A 20,705-nucleotide genomic window follows, 5' to 3' on the forward strand; every position below is an offset into this window, starting at 1 on the left:
TCCCAGGGAACATTGCATTGTTTTGTAGGGATTAAAATTCACAGAAGATTATATCTGCTCCAGCACTGCAGAACAATGACGGGGGATGTGGGGGTCTCCCGGTCTCCCTGTCACAGCCTGAGATGGCTGCCCACCCATTCTGATCAGAGCCTGTGACATGCCTGAGCCCAATTAGAGTCTGATCCATAAGAAAAACTTGGAGCCCTGTATGTAAAACCCGTGTAAATGTGTGACCTTCGCACTCCAACAGCTGCTTGTTTCATCAGTGGGCGGCAGCGATGGTCATTCAGAGGAAGAGAGTACCTATGGATATTTTCTTACCGTCCTCACTGCCCAATCAGTATGTGTATATACCTTATTTATTAGGCCCCAGAGAGAACCACTCTATCATTCCAGTTTAATTTCATATTGTGCAATAAGATATGCTGCTCTCAGTACTTTTCTTTGAACTGTCTCTGGAAAATTTTGTGAGTCAGCAAAGAGAAACGCACCCTCACAGCGCTTCAGCAGCAAGCTTTTTCATCGCAGCAGAGAGGGCTGGGAACAGCATACAGGATCTGTGAATGGCCCCCAGTGCAATCTAGAGTAACAATGTGGCTCATCAATGAAAAACCTCCATTGTCTGCTCGCAGTCTCAGAGGAGTCCCTGCACAAAGGGGGTTTTGTCCTGGTGCTCAACCTCTCGTCTTTGTCGGAAATACGCCCATCTATACTGCAAACAAGTCAAATTTACTGCTGAGAGTTGATGTATATGTAGGATGGTCTGTGTGATTATTCAGATAAAAAAAGCATTCATCTTTTTTTATCAGAGAATATTCCTCTTGCCTGTGACAGAAAAAAGTCTGCAGGAAGGCCTTTCTGAGATCAACACTGCAGCACAAAGCAGATAATTAAGTGTGCTTATATTACTGTCATGGTGGTGATATACTGCATCATTTAAATCGTCCATTGTACATCAGTATGAAAACCCTGCATTTGTGGCCTGTAAATCACAAAAGGCAGAGTGAAACAGTAGCTTACAAACAGTCTGACCAGAGGCCACAGACTTTTTCCAGTGTTATTCTGCATGGTTTCTTACAAAAACACGAACAAAGAATGGAAGATATTTTCTTTTGTCTTTTATTTACTTTTTTTTGTGTATTGTTTGGAGTTTGTAGGTATGTATGGATATGTTAAATGTTCTTTGATTTACTGCTTTACTTTGCTCATTTACTTTGAAAAAAAGGAACAGAGGACATTTTAAAAACACAAAACAAACCATGAAAAGCCATGTGTGACCTAAGACTTGCTCATTGTCTAAAATCACTCCTCTCACAACAAATTAAAGCTGACAATCGTGCTTTTTTTTTGCGATTTTCTGTTACATTCATACTGTTGTAAAGACCAAAACATTTGTTAAATGACCCTGAAAGTCAACAGACAGGATTTCAACCTGCTCTGAACATTTTCATTTCACCACATTGTCCATGTATTCCCACAAACGTCTGTCCGTTGGATATTTTGGATTGTATTCAGGCTCAAACATGTACAGATGTATTTAAGAAGTTTCCATTTCGAACAAAGAACCAAGAAAAATAAGTGAAATCTTACTTTTATCTTTTATTTACGTAGCCTGTGGTGAGATCAGGAACATAACAGAACAGAGTGGGCTCATCACAAAGCATGCTTAAAAGAGACAGGGGCTAAATCAGCCTGTTTCTGACAGAGCCTGAATTGAAGGGGCTGCACAAAAGCCATTACAAGACAAATGAGGAGTTTTTGGGTTTTTTTAAACTGTAAATCATGAAAAAACTATTCCCAAAAAAGTCCCAGAATACTAATATAAACCTGGAAATGTTCATGATATGTTGCCTTCAAGAGTCTACAGCCACAGCTCTGGGAGACTGTACTTTGGCACACGGCTCTTTTGTTAGGGTGCAAACATTTGCTAATTAGCAATAAACAGAATGCACACACAGATGGGAGTGTTGTGTTTTATAGGTATCTGATCATAAAAATTGGCAACAGAGTAAAAAGTCATGAATCACCAGTTATCAAAATAAGAGGCACATGAATATTTGTACATGGAATGACATGGAAATCCATCTAATAGTTCAGAAATGTTAGTCTGCATTAAAGGTAGAATATGTAGAATGAGCAGAACAACGCCATCTAATGTCTCGAGATCGTAGTCGCAACAACCAAAAAGTAATTCCAGCAGTCGGGTTGCCAGGTCCGGTGCCGGATTTTATTTTAGCTCTAACTCTGTAAATATACCACTTTATCCACATGTCTAACCTTTTTAGGCGAGAAAGTAGCCATTTAGATCCACAATGTGACGCTAATTTGTCCAAATAACATCTGCTTAAAGTTTTGTTCCTGCGAATTCGGAGCCACTCAAGTTAGCCGTAGCGAGTAACGCACTTCCGGTCATTTTCACAAAATAAAACACCCGTTGCCTTTTATTATTAAGAAAACCATAACGATAGAGTTGGTGCTTTTATTTTGAAAACAGGAAGTGAACATACCCTCGCTGTAACTGACTTGAAACCACCGAGGTACATTACATTGTAACCTGATTGTAACGCCAGTGGGAGTAGCAGCAATGTCTCTGCACGTACTGCCTAATCCTAAACACCGATTGACTTGTGTTTGGTGTCGTCAGAAGCAGAAGAGGCTCACGGTCGTAAACATCTAGTCACGTGTAGTCTGAGATGGACGCGCAGGTCAGGAAATGACGTAAACGGACCGTATATGGTTTGTTATTTGTGTTATTACATTACGTGTTGGACTAAATACATGGACATATTGAGGAAAATATTCCGGTTTTATGAAAACGGATTACATATTTCACAAGAATGGATACTTGGCGAGCTGTACAGAAAGTCCTGAGTCATAAGATGATCGTTGTGGATAAAGGGAAGACTTTGAAGGTATGTAGGCATTATAGCTTTTCTCACTTAGCTGAGTGGCTAGCCGAGCTAATTGGTAATACTATTACGGCTGTGAGCAACCATATAAGTCGTGAATGGTCTTGAATGAATCAGAACAATCTAAGCTTTCCAACAATGTACGGCATGAGTATATATGTTTAAGGGTTGGTGTTAAAACATTCAGAAGACCGTGTGGCTACCTCCTAACATCCGTCCCGTCCCGTCCCGTGAACGGAACAGCGTGTGTTAAGAGGTTAATGATCAAATATCAAAATCCGAATAGCGTCAGAAAGTCAACCCACTCTCCACATTTCCATTGCTACCGTTTTGATACTTCATGGTACACAAACAAATAGCATCTCATATGAAAGCTAAGACCCTGGCGAGTTCAACAGTACCACTATTATTGCGCTAAAAACTCAGTGAACCAGCAGCATACAAAGGTAAACAACCACTTATTTACAGTGACTAACAGATATTCTGTCTTACCTTCGAAGTTTTGTGATGAAAAGTTGTACTTGAGAGCAAAAAACGCTGGTTTTAGTGAGTCCAACACGGCCGTGTTTGTTTACAACTCCATTTCACCCAGTGCCAGCCTACAGTAGCTGCCCCGGAACAACAGACAACCCTGGCAACCCGCAATTCCGGCCGTTAATTGGCTGGTACAATGTACACAGAACGTGTCAGAACGTCATTGTCGAACCCGTCAAAAAATTTTAAAAATATTAATTCAGACTAAATTTTTTATTTATTTATGGAAAAGCAATACTTTCATTCTGTACCCCTCAAAACGCCCCGTGGCTGTATTATTTTTTTTTTAAATATAGCTTTTAATAAATATTCTACATATTCAACCTTTAGAGTGGTGAACTAAATAAGCAATGTTATCATCATGTGGTGATAATGTAAAATCAGCTTCCCTTTCAAAGAGAAACAACAACAGCCACTGCCTCTGACTCAGAGAGATTTCTTTTTCATGGTGTCTAAGCCACAGGTGGCTGCGACCCTGAAGCCTCACACACTTCACACCGAGAAGAGGGGCAGCGAGACCGCGGGCCATGTGACAACATTTTTGTTGTAACTGCTCCGCACTCTCCCACCCTCTGCAGCATTTCATTATTTCCAAACCCATGAGCTCAAACAATTTGTCTGTTCAGCTCAGTCAGCTGTGGCCTTTGATGTGAGCTCCCTGCTGCTGTGGTCGTGTTCATTAGCTAACAATCAGTGTTTTTGGAGAGGAGGCAGTGGGAGCACAAAATAGAAGTGGCCACCCCCTCTTCTTCAGGCTAAATGAATAAAATCATGAAAAGAAAAAAACAAAACAACAACCAAAAAACGACAAACTGCTGATTTGCAGAAGAAAACAGGAATTTTTACAAGAATAGTTTCTAAATGTTAAATTTTGATGTTGAAGTCCATCTCCACATTAACTTCTTTGGGTGGGGGCTTTAAAGAATGTTGAAAGGACCCGCTGCTGTTTTACGGGGTAACAAAACGCATTTTGCTGACGGATTCATTAAGTGTGAAAAAATGCCCCTTGCAGCCATCTGCCAAAAACTTAAAAAGGAAAAAGGAGAGGTAACCTAAGCCCACCAACACAGCTTTATTTACCCATACTGCCTGCACAAACATGCAGATGGTAGCAGTGATGGATTAGGCCGGGGTTATCCCAGTCAGGCAATGCCATGATAATAGAGTGAGTGCTTTCGGGCCAGGACAACGTGGACACTGAAGTGATGAAAGTGAAGTCCAAGAAGGGAGTTAACTAGCCAACGGGCCAACATGCCACAGAGGATTAAGTATCTGGTTTCTCCTCCTGCTCTTAATCTGGACTCGAGGGGAATGATTGTCACTTTGCTAAACAACACATATTGATAGTGTTCATGGCACCTCCAAAGCCAGGTTAACACAGGGGATTAAACACAGGCACTTAGAGTGGGAGGGCCTGGATTGGAGATGCCATTGTAAATTCCTTAGGAAATGTTTTCAGGGCATAATTTCAGCATGACAAACCCACAATATTAAACCAGCCACATCTTGCTCTCTGGGGTCTGCAGGGTGACACGAGGGTGCTGTGTGTTGTCAGCATCCCTCCAGTCGGTACAGATGAGACAAAAAACTCACTTGCTTTTCTGTGAACTGGTGATGAAGAGGGTGCTGAGTTAGACAGGATGGAGAGTTCAGTGAAATGGGTTACTATCACAGGTGTGGACAGTCAAAGTGGTTGAAGGTTGACAGAGACTGATGGCCCACTGGCCCTAAAAGAGAGACATGTCTTCACTTTTTCTGTGGAGGACAAAAGGCTCTCTCGTTGAGTATATTATGTATCATCTTGAGGACTCATCAGCTAACCTGTCTTGTTATGTGTCTGATTAACTTATTCTTACTGATAACAAAATGATAGTCAATAAAATGCCATGAAGTGATGTTTAGTTTATTTATTTTGTCCAATAAATAGTCCAGACCATTAGGTGACTCCATTCACTGTTATATAATACAGAAAAAAGTAGTAAACCCTCACATTTTTGTAATAGGCTTTTGTAATAGACTTGATTTTCAATAATTCAAATAGTTGTTGATTCATTTTCATTTAATTAACAGATGGATTTTAGCTTCCTTTTTGACCTTAGACATATTCATCCATCAATCCATTCTGTGAGTTACCTTCGAAATATTGGTCTGACAACAATTCTTCACTAAAGGGCAAGTAACTCAATTTTTCTCATGACCTTCATTAGTAGGTGGAGCTTTCTTAATTGTCATTGAGATGGTTAAGCTCTCATGTCATAATGACCCAATAAATTGATGGTGGCTGTAACTAGAAGCAAGGAAGAAATCTAGTAAGAAGACCTTGAGTTAATAATTTATGTGACTAATGAGTTATTTGATTTACTGTTTCAGCTCCTGACTTGCAATCTTGACATTATAATAGCTGTGACATCACATATTTCTGAAAATATTGTAAAATGAGGCTGAAAAAGGTCACAAAAAGAGTTGACCCTCAACAACACTGACTGTAAGACACTTCAGTAGATATTTTCTCATCACTACAAACTACAGCCTAAAAATAAACACTAAGATAAATCAAGAAACAAGGGCTCTGATGATCTTAAAGGGGGACTCCATCAATTCTACACATCATTGGGCACAAGAAGTACTCCAAGTTAGAGGGGACATATTATGCTTCTTGTGATTCTCTGTTATTTACTTTACTTTATAATGTTGTACATTTATGTTCAACACAGTAAAAGTTCCCAAACTTGAGGCTGAGGTATGTAGAGATGCTCTGTGCAAATCAAAAGGCTTCATGCTGCTATGAACACTTTGTTTGCTACTTTTTTTTCTCCCCTTGCCAACGAGCTGGCATCAGATCATCAAGTGTGCCCACAAACAGCTGCATGGTTTGTTGACGTAGCCTCCAAAGTTGGCAGACGTTCTCCAAGAGCTGACCAATCAGAACAGAGTGTGTTCATTGGAAGGGGACCTTAAAGAAACAGGAGCTAAAATGGCCTGTTTCAGACAGAGGCTGAACAGAGGGGCTGTATATAGGGTACAATAAGGAGTTTTTTTTCAACTGTGAATGATCCAACATTATTACAGTAAAGCCCCAGATTTAAACAAAACATCTGTTACTATTATGTCCTTATTATTACGACTAAATATGTTGTTTGACCATGCGCACTCCAGAGTGTTTTAAAATCTGGCTGATGTGACCACTAATGGTTAAAGCTTGCTTAGGTTTAGGCAAAAAAAAAAAAAAAACGACTTGGTGAGGTCTAGGGAAAGATCAAGGTTTGGGTCAAAATGATCACATTAAGGTCAGAGAAACTTGTGGTGTTGGTTAGGAGATCTGTGTCGTCATGGCTACAATAACTACAGGGTTAAGGTTAGGGGACACTCGTAGTAACGCTTTTTAAAAGAAACTGTCCCAACTTGTGGTTGGAAATGTGACACTCGTGGGTTGAAGCAGGAAAGGAGCAGCGTTCTCTTGTGGCAGAGTCCACTGCTGGGATGATGAAAAAAAGTGATGTCCTTTGAGTCAGTTGAGGCTGAAGACTACAAAGTTTGAAAATGTAAAACATCTGTGGGTGTGGAGTAAAAGTGAGGTTAGCAGATCTTTGTAGCTCTCTCCTCCTCTCTGCTGAAGGCTGGGCTCGGCTCAAGACTACATCAGTGGTCACTAACACAACACATCTGAATCTGTACAGCTGTTTGAATCAAGCTGAGTTGGATTGTGGGTAATGTAGGCGTCAAGTTTTGACAAGGAAAACAAATGTGTGGCATACAAAATACATTATCTCTGCCTCTGCTGCATAATTGGTCCTTTTTTTTATTAAACTGCCCATCACAAGTCCAATGAATGCAATAATCAATAAAATACACTTTTTTAACAGACAACTATACATATGGAATTGTTTCTATAATTAAACTCCATATCTATCTATAATCCTCATAGTTACACATACTCAAGTTAACTTTTGAAAGCAGAAATAATTAAATCTGTCTTATATTCAACATACTTTACAAATAGTCTTACTTCTTTACCTCTAATAGGACCAGATGTCACTGTCAGTTTGCTTTTATTTTCTTCTTGAGATACTATTAGACAACATTTTAGTGTGTTAAAGTTTAAACACTGGTTTTATCATCATAAAGAATCTCAATTGGAGACATGTTTGCTGTTTCCAGTTTGTGGCAAAGTCACATAGCCTAATGGTGATGCCTTCAGAGCGACTGACTGAGGAGAATCTTTGGAAATGAAGGGAAATTGTGCCATTATCTTGTCATGGTGGCTGCAGCGGTCAATGAACATGTCAGGGTGAAGAAAAAGAAAGATAACATCTCTGAAAGCAGAATCTCAGGACACGTGCAAATGCAATAATGGTGGTCTTTTATTGCAAACAAAAGGAACAAACTACAATCTACTGCACTTTCATCTCTGACTCCTGTGAGACATCAATCATTCAAACAACAGCATATAAAATCATTGGTCAGAAACTCTCCAGAACAAATATAAAATGCAGTGAAAACAGGATCGCTCTCTATGTATCATGAGACAAGAGCTCCTGAAACGCTCGTAAGTTAAACTAATACTCTGTGAAAGTTACAGACCTCATACAAAAAATAAGATTTTTTTTTCAATAATAATAAAAAACAGCCAGCATATATACAGGACAATAATATTTTCTATGAATCTGGCTTGCCTAAATTCCCAGTGAAACTTAACGATTTTCTCAGTAACTAACTTGTTACATGTGTCCATTCAAAATCTATAAGGCATGACAATCAACCTTTTGTCTAATTTGACGTTTTTGATAACAGCAAATCTTAAATATCAAGATGGAAGACATTTTATAAAAGGATCAGTCAGTCCTCCTCTCTGTTGATAATAATAGCCTTTACTTTAACCCTTTCAGTAATTGTCATATTTTAAAGTTTCTGTGCATTGCTTAGCCCATCTAAGGCACCAACTATTCAGTAGGGGACTCCAGAACAAACTGTACATGAACTTATAAATCAAACTTCCGTTGAGATGTCAGCTGATCCTACGCTAACCTATTAGCATTATGTACATGTATATCAACATTAGTGATGGGAAATAATGAGCGTAGTAGGCGGCGAATAACTTAATTTACATGCAGCCGGCTGGCGAGTGACCAAAACGGATCCAAAAAAGGATAAAGAACATTCATCACTTCAGCTCATTATGCTTTTGTCAAACAGTCTTTAGAGATTAAGCAGAGGAAGATAAAAGATCATTCTTTCCCTGGAATTTATAAGCAGAGTTTGTATGGAGCGACTTTGCCAAATACAAAAAAACCAAAAACCAAGCTGATAGCTATGAATCAGCTAAATAGAAAATGTGTGCATGCAGACATGGATGTGTTATATATCACTGAGTTGGAGCACTTTGTTGCCAAATGTGATGAGAAAAAAAAAAGTTAATTAAAAAGCTGAAGGCTTGAGGTGAGGACTGCTCTTTGAATGTGGGCTGCAGAGAGCAGATGTGCGGTGTCGCCTGCTTGTGTGCGATGATGAGAGTGAGAGTGAGCTGGAGAGATTAAAGCAGTTTATTCTCAGACTTCTAAATCTTCAGACCATAAGCTCTGGGCAAAGCTGTATGGGAAAACAAGGGTGGAGAAGGGTTAAAAAAAAAAAAAGAGAGCGAAAACGTGCACCCACAATCTAAAAAACCCCAATAAGAAAAAAGGAGACCCCAAAATAGACCCTCCCCCATTCAAATCTCACTGTAATACTCATACTGTGCCTTGTTATATCTAAAAAACATCCTCATTGACTAAACGGGGATCCATCCCAAAAAGGGTATGTTTTTCCTTTCATGTGTGGCTTTGCAGAGGCCACTTTGATCCATGTATCATTCCTGAGGAAACAACGCCCCCCCCCCCCCAAAAAAAAAGCACTAAGTGGAAAAGTGCAAGGTCAAATCAAGCAGTGAGAGATGAGATCACTGATGATGTCAACGCTTTTCGCTTTTGTTTCAATTTCATGTCAATGGGTTTGTTGTTTGTAGGAGAGAAAAAAATTGAGATATCCCTCAGGGAGCCATAACACAGACAGATCTAAACTAGAAGGTTCTTAAACCAATTTTTTCACTTGTGGATTAAATTTCTAGTTTCCATGATGGCTGTATATCCTCTGAGGAGTTGCTGCGGAGCCAAACCTCAACTTAAGCCCGTTCTATGATCAGTAGTGATGTCAGCCGCTCACAATGTTTCCAGCTGTGTCGTAAGGTATTTGGATAATCATCCTTGCAACACATGCAAACTGTAGCTTATTAGTGCTCCTTTTTCTGCGCTCCATGCCACCTTTTCAACAACTGTTTTGCTTATTTACCGTCATAAATAACGACTGTGGCGTGTCGAACTGGGGCAGTGAGAATGTCGGTGGTTTCTGGAGCCGCATAAGTTCAGACGATGACAGCGGGGGGATCGTCACATCTGGTATTTATAACACATTGCTTTGATCCCGCTTTTAAAATAAAAACTATAATGACCAATTGGTGTTCGTCTTCCAGACAGAAAATCAGAGGATACAGAGGAGGCAAAATGGAAAAGGCAGCGATATAGCCTGTTATCATGGTGAGGTGGAGAAGTTGAGGGCCTGGTTAGCTTCCTTTTGATGTTTGCTGACAACTTTAATATAGAGTTGTGCTTTTTCACAGCAAGAATGTGACTGAATTTACACGTTTAAATACAGGCAGTAGCGTATTTGGTTAAGAACAGCGAAACCCATAAAGTAAACAAGTTGAACTGAAGCTGAAAGTAAAATTAGTCCTACTGGTTTGCCATTTTATGAATAATTTACAGAAGGTAGTGTAAGTTTGCCAAAGCCACTGAATAACTTTGGATGGGGCAGTGTTTTTGGTAACACATCTGCATCAGTCAGCTTGCTTTCCCTCTGTAATGCTCCCTTTTAATCATGTGACCTTCCCTTTAACTTAATGATACTTTGTTCTTTTATTTTAAATCATGCAATATAACTTGCTTTAAATACTTGTTGCAGCCATGATGAACACCTGTATGAAAACGCTGTAAGCAATCAAGAGGCCGTTTTCAAAATGCCACAGAAGTTTTGAGGTTTTATGTGAGCAGAGCTCAGTCAGTCAGGGATATAAATACTTCACTAACAAGGGTCTGAACCCCTGACCTGTGACCTTTGTGACAGACAGGTGCACAAACATACAAGCAGAATACAAAATCTCATTCACAACAGTTGAAACGTCACCATCTGCCGAGGCCACTTGAACCTGCGCTGATGACATCACTGAGGCGCTCTGGCTTATTTTGTAGCTCCGTGAAATGCTACAAAAAAAACGGTAACACAATCCACAAACACGTCCTTAAGGTTAAGTGGTTACAATCAAGGCAGAGCAGTATTGTTCAGAGAGCTCATTGTGAAACTGATCTGAGAAATTGTATTCATCCGTTTACTGAAATGAAACAACCTTTAATGATACTTATATCTGTCACTTGTTTAAATTATTCTCAGTCATTTGTCCACCCCCCCCCCCTCTCTTTCCTCACACGTACCACTCCCTGCGTGAGATCACCGATCCATCCATGTGGGACACATAGTCGCTGTCTGTACCATTGTCATAGCAGTCCTCCGGGAGGTAGGGGGAGCCGTTGTTCACTATGGGGCTGTGCACTGGAGGTCCACAGGGATGCATGTTTTGGTTGTTGTAGTGATCAGGGTAGTAGTTTCCCTCCGTGAGGCCCCTGTGGTTGTCCCCCCTGTCCACCCAGTCATCCCTATCCTTGCGTTCAGGGGTGTAGTCGGGGTAAATGATGTCTCCACCCAATTTGGGTTTCAGCTCCTGGCTGCCTTTGCTCGTCTTGTCCCCGTAAACCTCCTGCAGCTCGTGTGGTTGCAGCACGTCAAGCTGGGACTCTTTCTGCATGTCGGAGGGTCCCAAGTACTGTTTGGTGTAGTAGTCTCCTCTGAAGGTTCTACGCTGGCGCATGAAGCACACGCCGCCCAGGATCAGCAGGAGGATCAAGAACAGAACTCCACCCACTGCTCCACCAACTATAGTACCCAGGCTGCTGTCAGGTAAGGAGGCCAGGGTCGGAGAGGTAAACAGGGCTCTCTGCTGGTCTGCAGCGGTGCCAGTTCCAGAGGTGTCGTGCAGCAGGGATGCGGTGGTACTGGGGGCGGCCGTGGTGGGGGGAGGATCTGCAAAGCAAACAAGTGATGAGAAGATTAAACGAGAGCGGAAGAATGGCAGATGGAGTGAGAAGTCATAAAAAAAAGTATCCAGAGAAGAAAGACTGCATTTTATGTTCTGTAACGACTGACAAAGCAAGTGTGAATGGTTCTTAGATGAATTTATAACAACAGTGCGCGCTGTTAAAGCACAGACATGCCTCTCCTGAGAGCCAAGAATCTGCTGAAATCTGCTGTAGAGCAAAAAGGGGGAAATGAGAGGGGCAAGAAAAGGTTAAGTGCTCAAAGTCATTGTCTGTGAGCATGAGAGAGACAAAGAGGGAATCAGAGAGAGATAGAAGGACAGAGGACATGCACTCACGAGCATCTGACTGAGTGTGATTAGCTCCCCCCTTTCTTTCCAAACCCTGCTGTGGGGAAGTCATGTGAGAAGATGAAACACTGTGATCGATGTGAGGCCCCTGCATCTGATTTGTCCTCCGGTGGCCGGCGTTTGTGATAGCAGCCAGAGCCACAGAGACATGGGCTGTGCATAGCTCAAGGTCAGGATAAGTGTCTCCATTCTGACCTGCAGCCTCCGGGGCTGAGAGCAGCCTGACACCACTCGTCGATCTGTGCAACAACACATCAAAGGCCTGACTACAAAGCAATATGACTCGCATTAAAGGAGGTCTGCATCTCCGGTTCTTAGGTACTAGTTATCAAAACCGGAATCCCTGTAGAGCTGTAATGATTTCCACAATTTGTGTAACTGAATAAGAATTACCTGCAATTACATACTCCGTGTGTGTGTGTGTGTGTGTGTGTGTGTGTGTGGGTGTGTGTGTGTGTGTGTGTGTGTGCCCGAAGGATTAAGGATAATGGAGACAGATCAAGGTCAGTGACCTGATATACTGGCAATCACCTCCTTCTTCTGTCCCTATCAATCCCACCCTGGAGGGGGGACATTTTAACCTCATGTAGGTTATGAGCATCTGCAAACATGTAGCTGATCATCGAAGAGGACCAGCAGCCAAAAACCACAAGGCCACAGGGACAACTGGGAATCTGAAACAGCTACATCAAGCAGTCACAACAGGGGAGGGAATGTAGCTATACTCAACCTGGCTATCTCCACGGGGGAGGGAGGTGAGAGGCCGCATGCCCAAGTCTTAATATTTGACAAGAGAAGGAAGATAATTGCTCAGTGCAAGTCCTTCCTGGACAGGATGTCAGCTGTGCTTTCGTTTGGAGCGGGACTCCAAACCGGGCCTGTAAACAGATGGAGCCTGACAGCCCTTTTTTTGGGGCTTCTCCAGCTCTTTCCTCTAGACAGTGAGAAACCAAAAGAACTCTGCGTGTTTGCTGAGAACGTGTCCAAAAGCAGCAGTTGCTTTGTTTGGAAAAGGATTAAAAGGAGCAGAGGAGAAATGAAAATAAAAAGATGTCGAGTTCTCAGGATCCACGCCCTGACTTTACAATAATGAACTCAAGTAGCGAAGCTTGGACAGACACAGGAAGCAGACGGGAGTTGTTTAGTATGCTGTTAGTTTTCTGGTGAAGATTTGTTGACAATAAATCAGCAACATTGAACAAATGAGAGTTGGGAAAACTCCTTAAGATGAGTGTGTGAGGTCCTCTGTCAGGCCTGTAGCTTTAATTTACAGTATGAAATGCTGCTTTAGGAGTAAAATCGAATACATTTTATGAGTTATATTCAAACTCCTGTGTGCTGCAAATCTGCAAACACAATTAATTATATCCCTCTTTGAAACCTGACCTGAAACAAAACAAAGAAAACAGCTACATCGGTGCTGAACCAGCAGGGGTAAACACTCTCTTCCTTATCTGAAAAATCTAATGTTTCCAAAACCACAACACTGGAAACGTTTGGTACTGATACTCTTCATCTGCACTCTGTGCTTCTCTGTTGCCAGGAATGTGTGAAAGTGGATCTAGGCAGGGAAATTTATATGGAGGCTTAACTCTGCTAGAAGTGTTGAACTGAGGGCGATCGTACTGAGAGGGTAACCTTACATCAAATAGGCCCGATGAATGTCAAGAAGAACATGGCGAGACATTAAAAGTAATTTATGTGAGTGAGCAGATGGTAAAAAAATGCAAGTGAATCAAAAAGTACCTTGAACCCAGAGGTTTACATTATGACTGCGGAGACCGAAGTCATTGGTCACTTCACAGCGGTAAACTCCAGAATCATTGCGGTCCAAAGGGCGAGTGAACCTAAAGCTGTTGTTTGAGATCTCTACACCCTCGGGCATCTCTCCATCCAACCTGTGCAGAAATGATACATCACAGTATGAAGAGCTGCATACAGAAACCGCAAAATATAAACGTCATTGTGTTTTCATGTATGAGAAATCATTTCCAAAACACGAGTGAAAAACCAAACGTGACTTGTGGTGACATCACTGCTCTGCTGGTTCAGTTGGCCTGTTGCGACTATTATATGATCACATGACTGAGATAATTTGAGCTGACTGCACTTCCATCAGTCAAGTAAAAGCACACACAACACAAGGTTTTAACATCTGGTGAAAAAAAAAGAAGGAAAAAAAAGAGGTTGGCTCTCTAGACTTTACTGGTCCTGTCAGTTCAAATAAGACCACATTTCACATTTTCAAGGCAGGATGATGACAAAGAACTGCCAATGGGCCAGCATTGCTCTGATGCATGAACTGTTTGGAATCTTTTATTTATAGCAGGGAGTCTTCCCGATGGGTGCAGCCGCGCATTCGACAGCTCCAGTGTCCAGGCTTCAAAGTTATGCTCAAGATAATTATAGACAGTCGCTTCCTTGCTGCTTAATTTAAGTTTGTTTAAACACAGTTGGGATCTGTGCAACTGGACCCAACAGCAGCTGATCTTTCATGTAATATTTATTATAACATTAGTCACTCAACAAATGTGCTTATTTTACCCGTTTGTTGGTCAACAAAACAAATGCACACATAGGCCTACAGTAAAAGTGAAACATTCTCAAAAGTCAGGACTATAACTGGATCATGTACAGAAAAAATAACGTATTATCTCCAGGAAGTTGTATTTCAGTCCCCCAAATTTGTGCAACAGTAAGCAATAACTGGAACTCTCTGAAGAACGCAGCCTCTTAATCACGTTATAGAGTTTTAGATATTTAGATGTATGTAGCTGAGGTGTAAGGTGCAGCTCTCGATGGATTGTTCAAATAGTGCTGATTCATTGCATATCAAGTTGGTAAAACAGTGCCAGGTTTGTACTTTTACAGAGCATTCGTCTTATTTTTAAGACACCCCCTTACAATTAAAACAATAAAAAATAAAATTTCAGCCAAAAACCTCTTTAGAAGAAGGAAATGAGCTACTCAGACCTTTAAAAATACATTAGGCTCTGAGTATTTCCAATGAGAAGTTGAGGTTTTCCTTCTTCGCTTCAATACAGTGAGGTTTGTTTTGGAGCCAACGCTGAGTCACCATTAGAGAAACAGCATCCTAAAGGCACTCCTGCTTCAGTTTTATGTGTTTGTGGTTACTCGATATCACTGCAAGTTATGGATTCAAATCATTACACAGCTATCTCCTCCTAAAGGATGACGACAACTTCTCAGACTGTTACTCGAGCCGAAAGTCATAGGGGGATACTGACCTGGTCCATGTGAAGCGATGGGCAGGTGGGTTGGCTTTGGCACTACAGATGAACTTTACATTTTCTTGTCCGACATACCAATTCTTGTCATCTCCTGTTATTGATACCGTCGGTGCAACTGTAAAACAAATGTAAACAAAAGGGTTCAAATGTTTTTAAATAATTGCATTATTTACAAAGAACAGAAACCTTTTTTAAACTTTTTTAACCTTAACCTAAACCTTTTGTAACCTGCTACAACAGTACACTACACTCTATTTTTTCCAGAAGTTAAAACACTATGGACTTAATGATCAGTCATTGTGATGCAGGGCAGCCTGATGACAAATGAGCTTTTCCAGAAGGAACAAAGTGTGCATTATAAGCCCAGCAGCGATGACAAAAACAAAGGCTTTACAGGACTACAGCAGGGTACAGGATCTGCTGGTGAACGCAAGCCAAGAGAACAAACGAATGACCCTGGGTCGGTGGAAAGTTCGAAAATGACAGACTCACTCAGACAGTAGATGTACTGCAGCCAATAATAAACTCCACTGCTTCACCATGACAAAGAAAAAAAAACATAAGGAAGCAGGAGGACTCCTAAATGAACCCAACTCATGCAATGTAATAAAACATGGCAAACACTGACTTATCCAATTTTTTCATTTTGATTTCTCTGGAGGACAAATGAGGAACTCATTACTGCTGAGAGGAAGATGCCTCTGCTCATGTCCACTGACCCTTTTCACACAGTTCAATGTTGAAATCGTGCTTCTTTTGCACTTAAAATCCCTTGCCTCTGCATTTGACATGATTTATTGAGCTGGAAAGCCTCTCTTCCTATATTACCCTTGGTTTTTCTGCCTCTCCGTCCACTGCCCCCGCCATCCCCCACCTCCTGCAGCCTCCTGCTACTTGTGTTGCTGCTGAGCCCTGATCAATATTTCATAAAATACCTTCATTAGCCTGCACTCACACCGTCCAAACAGGGGCTAACCCTTACTACCACTCGCCAGGGAAGTATGCATCAATGATTATAACATTAAGATGAGTCTTAAATGGCTCTTTTATGGGTGAGGGTGGAGAGCTAGTGAGCAGCTATTCATAAATCAAGCTATCAGCATGGGTTAATATCGCTGTTAGATATACTGTGCCTCTCTTAGGGCTGACAACTTTTTAGAGCTTTAATAAACATTATGTTGTTAGATATTGTGATCATTTCAGGAACTACATTATTTTACTTTGTTTTTGACTTATAAAAGTGCACATTCAAAACTTGATTAAAAATTGCAATAATGATTTCAATACACTGCATAACTGCACACAATGAGTTAAGCAGCCATTGTACTTAACCTAATACAAAGTAGTGAAAAACTATTTGGTGCAGTTGGTGAAACATTGTGACGGGAAGATGCCACAAAACCTTCTCACACTGATTTATATCTATTGAAACATTTTGAGTTGGAATTTAAAGGATAAGATATTCTATATTTTTCTTATTGTCAACAAATCACATTTAAAGACCAAAAACAACATCTTAGTCTGACCTTCAACATTACTTCCCCTGCTCTGTCTGTGGCACTCAACCTGAACTGTTTTGTTCTTTATAAACTGAGCATGAATATATACTTTTATTTTAAACAACATATTGAATGTGTTGTTTATTTGATGGGGACAGCAGGTCTAGTGTGCTGCTGAGTATAAACAGTGTTAAGGTTCACTGTGTTGAAGGAATATGTCCTATAGCCACAATGTGGCAATAAGATTTCTTTCTAAAGCTTTCTTCTTCAGATTTGAATCCAAAAAACTGTGACTGTGATTTCTACCTCCCAAGGACTCTCAGCATTTTCAAATACTCCCTTTAATGTTTCCAATTTATTACATTATGAAAAGAACAACGCTGAGCAGAACGTCTTCCTCTGTACTTGATGAAGAGCCAATTTGATCTTGAAATGTACTTTTTCCTAAAGCGATACATAAGAAATGTGAGAGGTAGCACTTAATTGTGTGAGTCAGTTGTTTGGACATAAAAGGACTTACATCTGGCTTTAGGCACATAGGCATATTTAGAATGAGTAAGTTCAAGTCATTGTTGGTTTTGGTGTTTTCATGGAATTTGTTGACAATAAGAAAAAATATCACCACCCTCATCCTATAACGTGTCAGAAAAGACAGGAACTGTATGATTCAGCACTCACAGTGAACATTTAGTGTGTAGGGTATTCTGAACTCTGTCTGCAGGGCCGGGTGCTGGACCACACAGTTGAGCTTCTTTCCCTGTGCGTCGCTCTGCGGCTGCCACATGTAGCGCACTTGTACTGTGGTGGTGCCGTTGGGCTCGTCCTGACTGTGCTCCTCCCTCCTCCCGTGCACCTCCGTTTCCCAGAACACCTTGGCGGCGGGGCGGCCACGCTCCGCTATGCAGGTGGCTACCAGCGACTCGTTCCCGCCGTCCAGCAGAGCCGCGGGGCCGGCGGATACATACACCTTTGGCTCCACTGTGTGAAGGGGAGCAGAGAGAAGATGAGACAGAGAAAAGAGGAGGGGAAGGGGGGGAGGGAATAATAGAATGGAGAAAATAATAGGAAATGAATATTGATCTTGTTGTATATATATATGAATAAATAATGGCCATCAGGCATGTAGACAAGTATATGGACTAAAGGATGTGGCCTCAATATACTTAACTGCCAGAGAGAGCAGATTGACTTCTTCCATTTCACATATATGCATTAAAAATTGATGAAGCATGATATTCAATCATGTGGAGGCATTTCTTTTGTTGTTGTGTGTCAACTGTCGAAGTTATGTTGTGTTTGAGAAGGCATCTAATGACCGTACTGTATGGATTTGACAAAAACATGTCAGTCCCTACAGTATGCATGTAACTTTGGGGGGTGGGGGGCTTTCACAGAACAGAATCCAAGGCGGTCAGCACAGTGGTGTGTTTGTATCTGACTGTTTGTTGCTGGAAGACGAGGAGCAAAGTTACTGTACGCTTCTCAGTGCTTTAGAGCTGTGGTAATGTTACACTGGCTTCCTGAGAATAATAGCAGGTTTCGTCATAACGGAGAGGTAAAACAGATCGATGAAAGAGGGACATGACAAGAGTAACGCAGCCCTCTCTACCTGTTGCACAAAGCAGTGAAACCATTTATCCTGCGATATAAACGAAAAGAGGCCTGTTTAATAATCACAACCTGTCAGAAGTGACGCTTGGGAAAGTCCAGCGAGACAAAAAAGGAAAAAAGACAGCCCAAATACAAAAGAGAGTCTGTCGAGGCCATAATGGAGAGTAAACACAGTAAACTGGCTGCACAGGTTACACAAGACACTGATACCAATATGTTTTTCCATTACTTCCACCACTTGCACCATTCCTAGCCTTTCCCTCTGGTCTCGTGTTAATTTTTTCCTCTTTTCCTCTCTCTCCATCCCCTCTTAAAAAGAGCACAGCTGTTCCACTTACTGCAATGGTGACAGTTTTAAAGGCGGCACGTGGAGGCACACACTGATCTAATCCACAAGACAAGGCCATCACCTTTAAGACATCTGCCACCCTCTTCCTCCCCCTGCCCCTGCCGTGCTCCCAACTACACATTCAAATAACTCCCGGCACCCCATTTCCCAAAAATAACCTGGCGTCTCCTGTATCCAGCACATGGGCGGGGACGTGGTCCTCAGTCATCCACCTCACATTCTTCACTCACTTCTCTTTGCCCCTCCTCACAGGCATCCGACTATAAACAGTAGCTGCTCTATGTTGGGACGCGAGCTGGCTGAACCCTCCAAAAGACTAAATCAGAAAGACGTGTTAATTTGGAGTCGCTGTCAGGAAGGGAGGGGAGCGCTTTGGATGAGTGGAAATGCTTTAGGGGGGAAAGGGTAACGATTTCCCTTCAGCGATCTGGCTGCATTGGCCCATTCTCACCCACCCACCCACACACACACTGCTCTACATATGCACACCGAACACTGACGTCAGAGCGAGACCCCCCCTGAGTGTTCAATAATTATACATCATATCTGGACATTTTTACTAAGAAATATATCAACTAAAGACCTATAAGACTGGCAGTTTTCATTATTTAAAGCAGTTACTTTAGCATGATGATTAATGGCAGTTTTGAAGTCAGCAACCACATTTTTCGTTACAGGTTTTGGACGCTGTGATGCACAAAGCTGGTGATGATAATAAACAAAGATTCAATGCTTTCAAGCACTAAAACAAGTGTTTTATTGAGAAAGCTGTTAAGTAAGTCTTGCCTCATTAGCTGATAGTAAAGCATGAGAGTGTACAACATTGAATGTAACTTGCTATCACACTCTACACAGACACTGGGAACAAAAAGTCCAGCATAATTTGAGAAGATTGAAAAGAAAATGAAACACTCTTCAGTTTTAGGCTTTCGTGAGTAAGCAACTTTTGATATCTCTATAACTCAGCAAAAAAAAGAAGAAGAAAAAAGAGGTACATTACTGGTCACATGAATGAGCAGACAACTTTCAAAAAGAAAGAAGAAAATGAGGAGAAAGCTGTTCACAGTGTGAGAATAAAGTTTGAATGCTTGAATGATCTACTTTTTATTATCAAAATCAATCTTTTCACACTGCATGTTTTGTTTTTAAGAAAGTCGATAACTGCTCAGTAGATTTCCCATTGACCTGTCAGCAGCATAAAACAAAAGGTCATTCAAATTCAAAATCCATCATACTTTCTCCATCTGCTTCCTTCCAATTGCTTCCTGGTTGAGACTTTTGGCTCAAAAACTGTTGCACATTTCCTCCTTAACTGTTCCATAAGTGCTCTTTTTTTAAAATCAGGAGATGTAGAAACAAAGGTGACAAAATAAAGCAAGGAAGCAGTGAACCAATATACAAACAGATGGCAAGTTACAGGAAAAAACTACATAAAAAGTCTTAGTGAGGTGTTGAGCCACCACGTGCCACCAGAGATGTGGAGACTGTGAAGGCCACCGCACATGATTCACATCACTTTCATACTCATTAAACGGCTCAGTGACCCGTTGTGCCCTTGTGAAAGTACCTTGAAACGTTACAGGTTTATCATTTATTGCTATATTATTTAATGTACTACATGTCCCTGTTGTGGGAAACTGTACATGTGTGCTGAACTAATGCTGAACTCTGACCGCTACCTTATATAAGGGCGTATTTTCTTATGTGCTGTTTCCTGATAGGTTAAGCTCAACTTAGCTTGTCTTTTCGGATAGGTTAGTTGGCAAACAGTGCATCCTGGAAGTAGTCACACGTTCCTTTTTTTCTCATCAATCTACACACAATACCCCATAATGACAAAGTGAAAAAGGTTTTTTAGAAATTCTTGCAAATTAAAAATAATAAACTGAAATATTGCATGTACATAAGTATTCACACCCTTTGCTATGACACTCAAAATTGAGCTCAGGTGCATCCTGTTTCCACTGAACATCCTTGAGATGTTTCGACAACTTAATTGGAGTCCGCCTGTAGTAAATTCAA

The 20,705-nt window shown here is 41.2% G+C and overlaps 1 protein-coding gene across 1 annotated transcript in view; it reads right to left on the minus strand.

The window, feature by feature from the left end:
• The window catches only part of nectin3a (nectin cell adhesion molecule 3a), a 51,954-nt gene that overhangs the window by 20,401 nt on the left and 10,848 nt on the right, over nt 1-20,705 (minus strand). Inside the window, exons 3-7 of the mRNA XM_053320196.1 lie at nt 17,402-17,701; nt 15,222-15,339; nt 13,720-13,871; nt 10,964-11,609; nt 10,659-10,735 (exon numbers count right to left, since the gene is read on the minus strand). Of these exons, the coding sequence (XP_053176171.1) occupies nt 10,659-10,735; nt 10,964-11,609; nt 13,720-13,871; nt 15,222-15,339; nt 17,402-17,701 (1,293 nt within the window). The remainder of the gene's footprint in view (nt 1-10,658; nt 10,736-10,963; nt 11,610-13,719; nt 13,872-15,221; nt 15,340-17,401; nt 17,702-20,705) is intronic.

The sequence above is a fragment of the Scomber japonicus genome, chromosome 6, assembly GCF_027409825.1.
Source record: "Scomber japonicus isolate fScoJap1 chromosome 6, fScoJap1.pri, whole genome shotgun sequence".
NCBI classification, from domain to species: Eukaryota; Metazoa; Chordata; class Actinopteri; order Scombriformes; family Scombridae; genus Scomber; species Scomber japonicus.